The 12,500-nt window shown below is 33.0% G+C and overlaps 1 protein-coding gene and 2 long non-coding RNA genes across 3 annotated transcripts in view; 1 reads left to right on the top strand and 2 right to left on the bottom strand.

Annotated features, from left to right (window-relative positions):
- The window catches only part of LOC127860839 (uncharacterized), a 2,372-nt gene extending 2,212 nt beyond the window's left edge, over positions 1-160 (bottom strand). Inside the window, exon 1 of the long non-coding RNA XR_008039936.1 lies at positions 1-160. This exon is cut by the window's left edge and continues 152 nt beyond it. This is a non-coding gene — a long non-coding RNA (uncharacterized LOC127860839).
- Positions 161-2,189: 2,029 nt separating this feature from the next.
- LOC127860832 (uncharacterized) lies at positions 2,190-7,015 on the top strand. The gene is made up of 4 exons (XM_052399138.1): positions 2,190-2,328; positions 3,787-3,898; positions 4,595-4,920; positions 5,056-7,015. The coding sequence occupies exons 1-4, from the start codon at positions 2,229-2,231 to the stop codon at positions 5,118-5,120; spliced, it is 603 nt and encodes a 200-aa protein (XP_052255098.1). The 5' UTR covers positions 2,190-2,228; the 3' UTR covers positions 5,121-7,015.
- Positions 7,016-8,506: 1,491 nt separating this feature from the next.
- LOC127860847 (uncharacterized) lies at positions 8,507-9,698 on the bottom strand. Its single transcript, XR_008039949.1, has 3 exons — positions 9,564-9,698; positions 9,298-9,352; positions 8,507-8,984 (listed from the first exon to the last, which is right to left on the bottom strand). It is a non-coding gene; the product is annotated as an uncharacterized LOC127860847 (long non-coding RNA).
- Between the last annotated feature and the right edge of the window lie 2,802 nt (positions 9,699-12,500).

Here is a 12,500-nt window from a genome sequence, read left to right as displayed (position 1 = left end):
ATAAACACGTAAGCAAGAATGCAATTCATTTTTTATAAATATTTTAAACACGTTTTCACAGTGTTACTATTACACAGCATGACTATTTGAAAATGATCCGCTGATATAAGAAATTTATATTTAATATATCAGTGTGTATAATTACATCGACACAGTACACGATATCGTTAGATTACGTTATCTGCATTTTTATCATTTGTTATGCGCATCGATTCAGTGAGTAAATAAAGCACTCCGATGCAAGTCACGTTAGTTTTATTTATTAGTTTATTATAATCCATTGCCAAATATATAAGAAATATTGCGTTTACTTTACATATATTTTTTTTTTGTATTCCAAAATTGGTCATTGAAAAACTACATTTTTTAAATTTGTATGTTGAGTAAGTAAATCGAAATATTACTTAGCCAACAGTCTATCTATGTTTGGTAGTTTTAAATGCGTACGAAGCATTGAGCAAAACTATAAAATACAAATAATACATTTATAATATGAGTCAGTCTCCAGGAGAAATACAATAAATATGTCCATGCTTATTTGAATAATAAGGTTCGTCTCCGTTTCAGCCTTATTCAAGTGTTATCACGGTGGCAAGATCCCCTTCGTACACGTACGTAGGCGACGATTAGCCGATCTAATAGTTTTACAAGTATTAAATGCACATTTTAGTCCTGTTACTGCCAACTGCGCTACTCGAATCAGAGTGAGAGTAAGAGTTGTCGAGAAAAATATTTTATGATTCAGATTACAGAAAAAAACATTTGTAAGTACTAGTACTTAAACATTTACACTTGGAGACTTTTCTAACGTATCACTTAATCATATCAATATAGCTCCCTCATTTTTAAACGGCATGTGTTAAAATTTGGACCAAGAATAATTCAACACATATCTGATAATTCCTGAAAATTTAATTGCAATTAAAAACAACAAAATATCAAACTTAACACATTATAAACGTCACTTCAAAAGTCAAATTCGCAAACTCGTAAAACGTTAAATAATAACAATGTGAAAAGTAAAACGCATAAACTTATACGTCTTAATAACTGACCGGCTTGCAACATGCCGATTGAGCCATTTCGCTCCTGAATATTCATACGAGCCATATTGTTTTTCTTTAATTAATGTTATGTTTTTCTTGTGTAAAAACTTACCTAGAATAATGAAATTGAAATTAAATTGTGATAACATGTATATCGCCTTTTACTACACTTGGTAATTTTTCTAATTCAACACTTTTAAAACGTACATATCTCAGTAATGAGTAAATATTTTCATTTAAAATTGCACATGTGATCATTTGACTACAATATGTGCTTACGATAAAATCATTCATCCGTGACGTTCGGACGCTTTAGCAAGTGGGAAAGGTATCCTGTAAAATGCAAAGTGTGCGATTGTGCTCCTGAATATTTATAAGAGCTATATTGTTTTGAAAATTAATTTTATGTTTTCCTTGTGTAAGAACCCACCTCAAATAATTAAATTGAAATAAAACTAGAATTAAATCGCGTTTCAACATGTTCACGTGCAAAAATATGGAACCACTCCTAACCCACGCGCTAAAGCGCCCAATCGTCACCAATTAATGATTTTATCGTGAGCTTGCATATAATGTAGTCAAATGATCGTATGTAAAATTTTTAATCAATGCCTTTACTCATAACTGAGATATTCAAGTTTGAAAAGTGATGCGTAAGAAAAGTCCCCAAGTGTACTTGTTTTAATTATTGATTATAATTTGATTCTTTTGTTAGATTTATATCTTTTCATCAATCCTAAGTACTCAATACGCCATACTATGTGCTATGTGAGCGAAACAGTGAATATACTTTAACTGATTAAAACCTCCGGAAAAGAAAGTGGAATCATCATGTCAGAGTTCCTTTTGGAAACGAAATATTTAAGAGGTTCAACAAACGTATTTATACCACATTTAAGTGCTGTAAACTATTGTATTCACTGTTCCAGGGATTCATACTGTAAACACATTTTTCGCTAACAAACACATACCCATTTAAATAGAATGTTTTTCCTCATTCAGACTAAAATAATACATATCTTACAAGGGGAATCATTTGAAATCGCTATCTTCCGCGTAGGAAGCTGACTAATGCACCGACATGCCCGTATCTCTAGGAACAATCGGTATTTGCGTAGCAAGGAAAATATATCACATCTGCTTTCGATTGTCATAGTAAGGCTCGTGTCATTGCACAACGAAATGATAACATTCGACGCTATGTTGTCTCACGTTTCAACAGCAGTATCCGTTAATATTATGTTAATTTCTGCGCAAAGCACGGAATCTTCAACCAGTAAAGGTACGCTTCACTTTTACGATGTTTTAAACGAAATCGATATTCTCTTTTAATAATGAATTTGTTAATTTGTTAATGTTTATAAAAACTTGTCAAACTTGTTTTTTGTGTGTAAGAAGAAATGATAAGACTGATGTTCAGGTTCTGTTCGCCTTAAAACCGTGTTGCAATGACCGTTTCGAGAGAACCAGTTCATGTCTACGCTGAGTGTTGTGATGTTTGCATTGTAGTTACTAGTTAATACTATAAGCCTTTGGGCAGATGCCTTACTGGAAAATTAAGCAGATAGTTATACGGATTTCTTTCCTACTCGTGTTGTTAAAGTTTCTATTTTCCTATATTAATGTCTGTTGTAATGTGACATGTTCATTGTATTAGACGTACTAAATCTTCGTGTTTGTAATCTTAAATGTTGTTAACACTCGGACATGCAAAGAGTGGATCAATTAAAATGGTTCTCTTAAAAAAAGATGGAACACAGTTATAATGAACGTTCTAACAACTTACATACTAACTATTAAAAGTTGTTATCAGCTTTTAACACACATATCAGTTTTTAACACACATAAAATGTCGTTTATTTCCTATAAAAGATAACACATATGACCAGGGATCATATTTTTTTCGGTTTTGTCGGTCCTAGACCGACAAGGGTCATGAAAGACCGATTGGAAATCCCAAACAGTCGGTCCGATTTTGTTTGCTATTAAAATTCCCATGTCATGAAATCGATTACACAGTGTACATGCTAACACACCCTAATGGCATTTTTATCTCGATTAGGTGTGATAAACCATTCGCTGCAGTCTCTAATCCGGTCAGGACCGGTTTATTGCACGTCAGACCAAGAATCAAAATCTTGTGTACAGCAGATTAAAGACGCATCCGAAAAGACGCGGCTGAATGCACGCGTTGTAACTAAACAAAACATGCCGATACATTTTCCACCAGCGTATTATACGACTCTCAATTCAAACACATACTAGGGCGATGAAGCTTAAATAAATAACGACCGATTTAGTCAAAACTTAGCTAGCTTCTTTTAAAAAGGCAGTTGCAAGGCAGGAAAAAAAATCCACGCAAATGTTGTGTTCGAAAAATCAGGAGCACAAATATGTGAGCTGTCTCGAAAATACAAAGATTCTATAGTTATCATTACCTATTGCATGTTGCTATACTTCAAAGTTAAAGTGGCATAAGCTGTTTTGAAAATGTTAACATGATATTTCAGCAAATAAAAATACTTCGAAAAGGTTTGTAATGTTCGACTTAAGTAATCCGAAATCAATGGAACATGGATTGACGCAAACTGGTTGTTTTAGCAGTACACTTAGTCAATTTGAAAGACAGAAACTATTCAAATTATGCAGATCAACCTCAATGTATAGTAATACTCTATGGGACATTATGCCATTATTATATAGCGTGGTATTGAATTGATACGCTGCATGTTATTTTCAGCATCTAGTTGCAGCAATTCGTGCCTTGTCACGGATGTGGTAATAATCGCTGTCGTATGCCTCGTAGCAGTACTGCTTGGCTTTGTACTGGGGATTCTGGCACGATGCTATATGTAGGTACTTGTGCACTCATGTGGGGTATGCAATAACATACACGAAAGTAAACGATGCAAAGAACTGTGAATACCTGTAAAGTCGCTGAATCCTGGGGCTTCGAACTGATTCTTAAAAAGTTAATATTTTGATGGTCATATACCCTTTCATACAGTCAGCGTGATTGGGTTTCTTCTGATTGAGTTTGAATATTTGCATAAACGTGATGGAATTTTGACTCATATCATGCATTTGACATGTGTTTCGTGTCAGGCGAGTTATATATTGTCTATGCTCGTGTGTAGATTCTTTTCGTTCATCCAAGTTCAACTGTCATCTATATAAATTTAGTTTTTGGGGTTAATTTGTTTTGTATTAAAAGGTAAAACTGCTAATTAAGAATTTACATAAGATTGTTGTAGAAAGTAGTTTATTTCTTCAACTAAACTTATCAACAAGCAAAGTATTGAGACATAAAACACATTTCCCACGATGAACACAATGACTTCACCATACTGCTATTTATTGAAAAGCTCCATTGTTCACACTAAGTGCGAAATACATATCCACTCATTTTATTTAAGATGGTTCTGAACCTTCCACTATAACTAACAATAGGAGCTACACTTTTCTTACATTATATATAATGGGCTAATATAGGTTTCCACGTGGTTGATGAAGGCTTATTTGACATTCTAAAGTTGTGTTTTACACAGGGAAAACCGTAGGCGCGGTGAACATAATCTCAAAATTGAAGCTAAAGCCACTAGCTCCAGAAGCAATGAAAACATCGAAACTCCACCCAGAACCAGGCAGTATGTTGATGCCACATTGATGAACGCTCCGCGGGCTACAATTGCAAATATGCAGTATGGTGTCCCTAAACAGCGAAGTGAACAGGGTGTCGAGAACAAGCTTATGTCTGCTACGAGCGAGAAAACCGAGTCATTGTCTGCGCCCCCAGAATACGTGTATTCTTACTCGAAGTCACCGAGTGACCAGTACACCATCATAGACACTGATAAATCGCCTAATGCTGACTGTAAGTTACTTGTTAAGGCAGGTGGTATTTAATATTGTTCAAATATGCAATACATCAATTGTCTAAGCTGTTCATTGGCAACTTTATTGTCATTTGTTTCATACAATTAAAGTTTCTGTTCGTGTCTGTTTGTAGTTACCACTGGATCAGACGGCTATCTTACACCTATAGCGAAGAATACCAAACCGAAAAAGAAATAGTACTTAGTTAGCAGTCATTTATATCAGACTGTTACGTACTGTTCTACGTGTGATTGAATTTATTATTCTCATCGAGGTAGTGACATTCATTAATAAAGGAATTGTTTATAATTTCAATTTAAGTAACATAAATACTCAAAATCACCGAATATTTCGCTAAATATTTCGTTAATAAAGTTAACCCATACAAAATAAGAGTTCCTTATAGCAATAGCCGAAATTTCAACGCTAGATGTGGTTTGGTAATATAGATTTAAAGAGATGCACAATGCTCGTTTTTATTTTTTTGTGGCACAATATATTCCATTTTAATTTCCGGCAACGTTCTCCATTTATACGACACACGAACACTAACTTGGTACATGAACATGTGTTGAATATATTGTAGCGCAAAAACAAAAAGACCATTTTGTAAATTGTTAAATCTATGTTTCCACATCTAGCGTTGAACTTTATTTTTCGAAATATTGTACGAAATATTCGTTGATTTTTAGGGTTTATGGTCTTTAAACATATTTTTAAAATTAAGATTTGATACCGATACAAATAGTTAGCGCAATGCAAATTACAGTATATTAAAGGTTAAGGGGAAAACTCTCCAAGTATTAAACACATTAAACTTGCAATCGATCGTTTATAATCGACAGCTTTCGAAGCAAAGTACTGAATCAAGCATCCGATGGGGTAATCACGTGATAGTCAAGATGGCGACGTCCATGCTAGACAGTAATTTTTCGCTGTTTTATACCCTTTATTTCTCATGTTTTTTTTTTAAATGACGCTAACTTTCCAGCCATATCAGTAAAAAGGTTATAAACTTTTATTTCGTATTTAAATTCGCTTTATATCTCGACTTTACTACCCGCACATTTTCTTAGTGGAGCACTAATTAGGTCATCCTGCTAAGAAATTTCGCAGCGAGTACAGTCGAGATATAGAGCGAAATAAACGGCGAAAAATACCTGCATGAACGTTGCCATCTTGATAATCACGTGATTACCTACTCTGAAGTATTGAAATTGGTAAAGTAATAACAATGTGGTGATATTTTATAGTGAAGTTTCTATATTAGCAATAGCGTGTGATTCATTTTGAGTTCATCGACTTAATACTCTACTTTCGTACCAAGCATACGGTTTAATGTTAATTCCATTCACGCCAATCACTTTCGAATATATGTATTTCATATTCATGAATATGTCTAAAATATGTCTTATAAATGTAATTGGCTTTCATAAAAACAAATGCCATTTTAATATGCATTGCTCTATTGGACAAGGTATTTACGTATATAATTATGTATGTTGTTGGAAGTGATATGTAAATAATAATATCCCTTGCTAAACAAAAACGCCCTTTTATGCATTTTATAATTTAAATATTGTAAATAGTTTTATGTAAGTCCTTGCTAAACGTTATACGAATTTATATATGCATTCTTTCACTGCCTACATGTCATTTACACTGTTCAATGTTTCCTTACTCGAGTAGGGTACATAATTATGTTCTGACATACACTTATTGACTCATGTTAACAAAATAACGTATATGTGTGAACATATATTTGTGTGATACATTACGAATATATCGGAATGCGGCCTGTAATTTTTACTAAATGAAAATGATGTGTTTATTATGTGAAAACTAATCCAGAGATTGGTGGATTTTTTTTATAACAACCATTTGTCATGGAAGATTAAACATCTATGACACATCTAGATAATGTCATATTGATCGTTTGAATTAGTGCTATTTTTTATCTCGGCCAAGGAAGATTTGGCATATAATGTCTAGCAGGCCATTCATTTTGCTCAATAACAAATGCACATCACTTAAAGAGAACTGCATGTTTCCTTATTCCATTGTGCTAACGTTAACAAACATGTGTTAACTTCCTTGCGTCTGTGTGCTTCTTTACAACTTACGATGGCTGACACATAAAGTGAATATGTCGTTACTTGATAAATGTCAGTCAATAGCCAGTAAATATGAATATGGATCTCCATGCTTTTAAGGGCATGTTAAGCTGCCGGCTCTTTTTGTCAAAAAAACAAATCTGGCTCTGCAAAGGAAAATAGTAGAAGGTTAATTTTGTGTGCACATGCACATTCATGCCTGCTAAATGTTAAATATAAGAAGGTGCGAAACAAACCTGCTGAAATGCAGTAGTAACGGGATATGGTGTTGACTCTATGCTTAAAATGCGGTCTAAGATTAAAAACACAATGCATGAACATCGCATTTAACCTCTGGATTATAAGCACGAACACGCGATAAGAAGGCACGAGTTACCGATGCGAGTACGCGAGATCACGATGCGATTTTGCGAAATTGATATCGCAATCTCGCATCAGAATATCTTGCCCTTGATTTTTTTTCGCATTTTGACCTCGTTTATCCAAAGATCGAAACTTTAAGAAAACTATGCATGCCCGCGATATTAATCTCGCTATTACGCATCGTATTCGCGCTTACTCGCATCGTATGTTGCAAACTTGCAACGTGGATTTAGATAAAGAGGTCACTCAAACCCGCTGCGAGGGAAAAAGATCATGCGACGTGGTTGGTAAATAAACTTCTAACCTAGGCGAACCGCATTCAACCGCACTCGCGCATGAGGGTCCAGTTTATGGTCACCATAACTGATTGGTGGGATCGAATAAGGGTTTTCCGCTACCAACATTGAATTGCATAAGACAAAAAATATCCTTATAATTTTGCAGGATGTCTTATTCCGGGTCTTGCACTTCAGCACAAAATACGTCCATGTCTCCAATATGTGCCATTCATAGTGACATTGAACTTGTAAAACAAATCCACGCCATGTTTTAATCACTTCTTTTTGATCGGTTATCATTTGTCACACACGTTTTATAATGCGTACATAAAGGATATCATTTTGAATGAATACTCTTATCGAACTGACCACATTGCAATTTGTAATTTACGGAAAACTATCTCTTCATCCCAAATTGATGTTTCGAAAAAGTAGTCTTCATCTCGGAAAATGCCAAACCTCTGCAAGAGTTGTCTCCAGTGTGTAGTAAATTTCGCAAACAAGTCAAACTTTCTGTTGGTACTCTAACCTAATACCGCAATGAGAGATACGAGAAAAAAACACGTTATGTTTTCCCAGAGACTAAAAGACCAATACATTCAGTCATGGCACGAAACACTATCAGTGCACTAAAATGGAATACTATTGTTAATTTAAAGAAGATTTTGAGTTTGAAAATTATCTAGTAAATATAAAAAATGAAAAACATCGTAAGGAACTAAACCGCTTTCGACTTTCGTCGCATTCCCTTGAGATTAAAACTGGTAGATATAACAATATAGAAAGGTTAAACAGAATATATAAACTTTGTATGCAAAATGTTGTTGAATCGGAATACCACTTTCTATTATGTTGTACTGCCTATTCAGATCTGAGGAAATATTATCACATTCCATCGAACTGGCCAAATATTACAAAATTCAAATACATTATGTCTGAAAAGAGAGAAAGTAAAGTACGAAATACAGCAAAATTCATAAACAATGCTATTAAACTTAGTTAGAATCCTAGTTGTATTTTGTCCTCATCTTGTTAACCTATTGAATGTATGGAACGGTGTATGATCAATTGTACATTGTATACATTCCTTTTTTTCTATTTTTTACTTTGGTTTTTATTATTTTGTTTCTTAAAAACAGAACTGTAAGCTACGAATAATTTGTCAACGTAGATGCTATAGATGTCTTAAAATACTGTCCTCGTTGCACGCCAGAAGTTATATCTATGCTGTATTCACTGCTTCCCCGTCATATGTCCCTCTCCCCTCTAACGCACATGCACATAGTTCATTCTTTGACATACCACAACTGGAAACATAAATTGAACAAGAGATCTGTTTGTCAGAAACACAATGCCCCCTAATGCGCCGCTTTTTTACCTTTGACCTTGAAGGATGACCTTGACCTCTCACCACTCAAAATGTGCAGCTCAATGAGATACACATGCATGCCAATTACAGAATGACAGACAGAAAGACAGGCCAAAAACAATATACCCCGATCATTCGAGCCGGGGGCATAAAAACACATTGAGGCTTTACAATTATCACACACCTTAAAAATTACTAAACAATCAGATAAATGATATAGAAGCTCAAATACAGCAGAACTAAACGCTAACCTTTGGTCTGATCATCCATACGGTACGATCAGGAGCAAGCACCATCAAGCATCTCCTGAAAACAGAAAACACGAAATAAACAAAAAAAAATAAACAAAATCGATTAAAAATAAAATGTTAATCATTCATGACCCAAATCAGAGGAAAATATATCCATTTCAAAGCCAAAGAACTGCTTCCACTTATTGCACTAAACAAGCCGACATTATGGCAAACAGAAATTCATATAATCTTACAAAATCCACGCAAATGAAAACGCTACACACTTTCCCGATAAGATTCCGTTATACTAATTTATCCTCTTAACGTTCATCCCAACACAAAACACCACACCGCTTGCTAATTTAAGAGCTGATTGATTGATTGTATTAGTTTATGTCTAAACCGGTAAAGACTTAAAGGTTACACTCCACTAAATGATAGCTGAAGAAAACTGTTATAATGAATCTCGGAAGATCCCTTAGCAAAATTACAATTTCTGTTTATCTTAACGAACTCCATGTTAGTCGAATTGCAAATGATGTTTCGTTCTATATATGTTGATGCCACCTGAAATATGTTATATATATATATATATATATATATATATATATATATATATATATATATATATATATATATATATATAATATATATATATGTATATATATATATATTATAAATTAAGAAAGACTATTGAATAAGAAATAATATCATATGTTATGTAATTTATCTTTTTATTGCATTATTACTCGCCTCGTTTATATATCCACGTACTGTATTGCTCATATTGAAAATGATTATCCGTTCTACATTTTATATGTGTTGACGCTTCTCGAAAGGTTAATTTGTAATTTAGTTCTTTGTTCATTGTTTATTTTATTTTTTCTTTAAGTAACTAATTTATTATTTATTTTATTCTTTTGTAATTATTTCCCGTTAAGTGTTGCTTCTATTGTCCTTTGTTAGCCCATAATTTTCGTTTTCGCATTAGGCGCTAATTCCAGAGGAAACATATCTCATTAGATAATTTTGTATGCATTGACTTCTAGGATGTTCTTTGTACATTGTATACGTTTCGTTTTATTTTATTTTATTATTTTTTTCTTTAATTAATTAATCTATTTTTATTTTTTTCTTCTCTATTTTTTTTACCGTTAAGTTCTGCTTCTATTGTCCTTTGTTAGCTCCTAATTTTCGTTTTCGCATTAGGCGCTAATTCCAGTGGAAACATAACTCATTAGGTAATATTATATGCATTGACTTCTAGGAAATACAAATTCTTTCAATTTTGTATGTAGGCGATTTCAAATGAGGCACACCCATTAAAATAACTTAACACGCAACACTATTTATAGTAAATGAAAATGTTTTAAAAGATTGAATCATAGACTTTCGACAATGAACACTTTAATTATATTCTACAATATAAAACTTGTAGCGATGAGTATTTAACTGATACACAAATGTGGTCACATTGTGTAGCGGATATTTTCCCGTCGACTGAGTAAACACCTCGTAGAGTAAAGTGGATGTAAAGCTGCTTCCTATAACAATTACTCTGAAAAATATGCTCTATAACTAATTACACTTGCTCTGTATTAACCCCATGCAATGATTGTGATTATTGTATTGTATGGTACGCTTGAATGTTGTATGGTTGTATGTCTTGGCCATAATTAAATTCAAATAGATTGTGAATGGTCAAAGGCTAATATGCCGATTCGCCAATAAATGATGATGATGATGATGATGATGATATAAAAAACAGGCTACTCGGAAAGTAATAAGCAATGAAATAAAATTCCTTCAATATTTTTTGAAAATAAATTTTAGTGAACCAAACTCATTTCAATAATGAACAACATCAAGTGATCCACTTATATACATTTCACTCTAATGTTAGTTTATCTCTCTAAAATAGTTGTGTTTATTTTTTTATATTTTTTTTTCAATTTGACAAGATCATTGTGAATATACAACAAAACACACAAGTCCAGTATGCTTTCTTCCGACTCTATACAACTCATCATTTTTCATAACTATTCCTCTGTTGTTCTTTTCTTCTCTCTCTCTCTAAAAAAATTATATATATTAACATATATTGTATAACATGTCTGAACTTTATTGCTTTGTACAATCACTATGTTGTATGATCATATACATGTTTACATTGTATGTATGATATTGAATAAAAACAATAACAACATCAAGTGATGCTTGGAGATAACTATACTAGATAAACGAGAACGTACAATATAATGGCGTTCCAATTTAATCACATTTTTCTTTTCAAATCCGCTACTGCTTATACAATTATAATTGAAATTATCATTTATCAAAGCAATGACAAAATATTAACACGTGGATGGACCCTAATGAATTGTATGATATAGTCCAGAGTTGATGGGGTTACCCTAAAATCTTTCATTTGACATAAGACGTTGGCGAAGTCATTGGCCACTGCATTTTAGTATTCTTGCCATAATCTTCTGACGGTTTTTAAAGTTAAAACAATAATTTTAGAAATATTCATTTTGTATCCGACATTTTAAAATTCATACGTATTTCTTTATTTGTAAGTATATTATTATACTAAAATACACGTGTCAAGTCACATAATTACTTGAAAATAGTGTTATGTTGGTTTTCTTATTTTTAAGTATTTTGATATTTTATTGAATATGTTAAAGACACTCGTAAATTGAGTTAAATATTCTTCAGGCATGCAATTATTAACTTGAAAATAACATAAACAGTTGGTGAACAGTGATTTAACATAATATTGCTCTGCTTACCTTCTTTTTCAACGAGAATTAATGTTCAAAACATTTACGAATGATTTTGCTAGCGGTGAGAGCAGTAAAACTGGTTACTTTAATACCTACACCATGCAATAGTAACGTTGCGAACGTGACAATAACGTCAAACTAAAAGGGCACACGTCTGGCACAAAATGTTCTAAAGCAAAATACGTTAATGAAATCAACAACAACGTTGTACATCCACTGTTAAGCAAATGTAAGGAAAATTTCTTGCTTAATGGACTAAAATGTGTTTTGCTTGGAAATGCATTGACATTTCTGATTGCAAATTGTATTTCACATACCATGTAAGCTCGTAAAATACAACTTAACACGATCAACTCTTGGGTGACATCACCCTTTATCAATATAACCTATTTATTTATGCGAACCTTAATGAATGCAGTATACACAGCGAAA

This window comes from Dreissena polymorpha, chromosome 15, assembly GCF_020536995.1.
Source record: "Dreissena polymorpha isolate Duluth1 chromosome 15, UMN_Dpol_1.0, whole genome shotgun sequence".
Lineage (NCBI taxonomy): Eukaryota > Metazoa > Mollusca > Bivalvia > Myida > Dreissenidae > Dreissena > Dreissena polymorpha.
The sequence above is the reverse complement of the archived record's forward strand: the minus strand, read 5'-3'. Positions and strand labels throughout refer to the sequence as shown.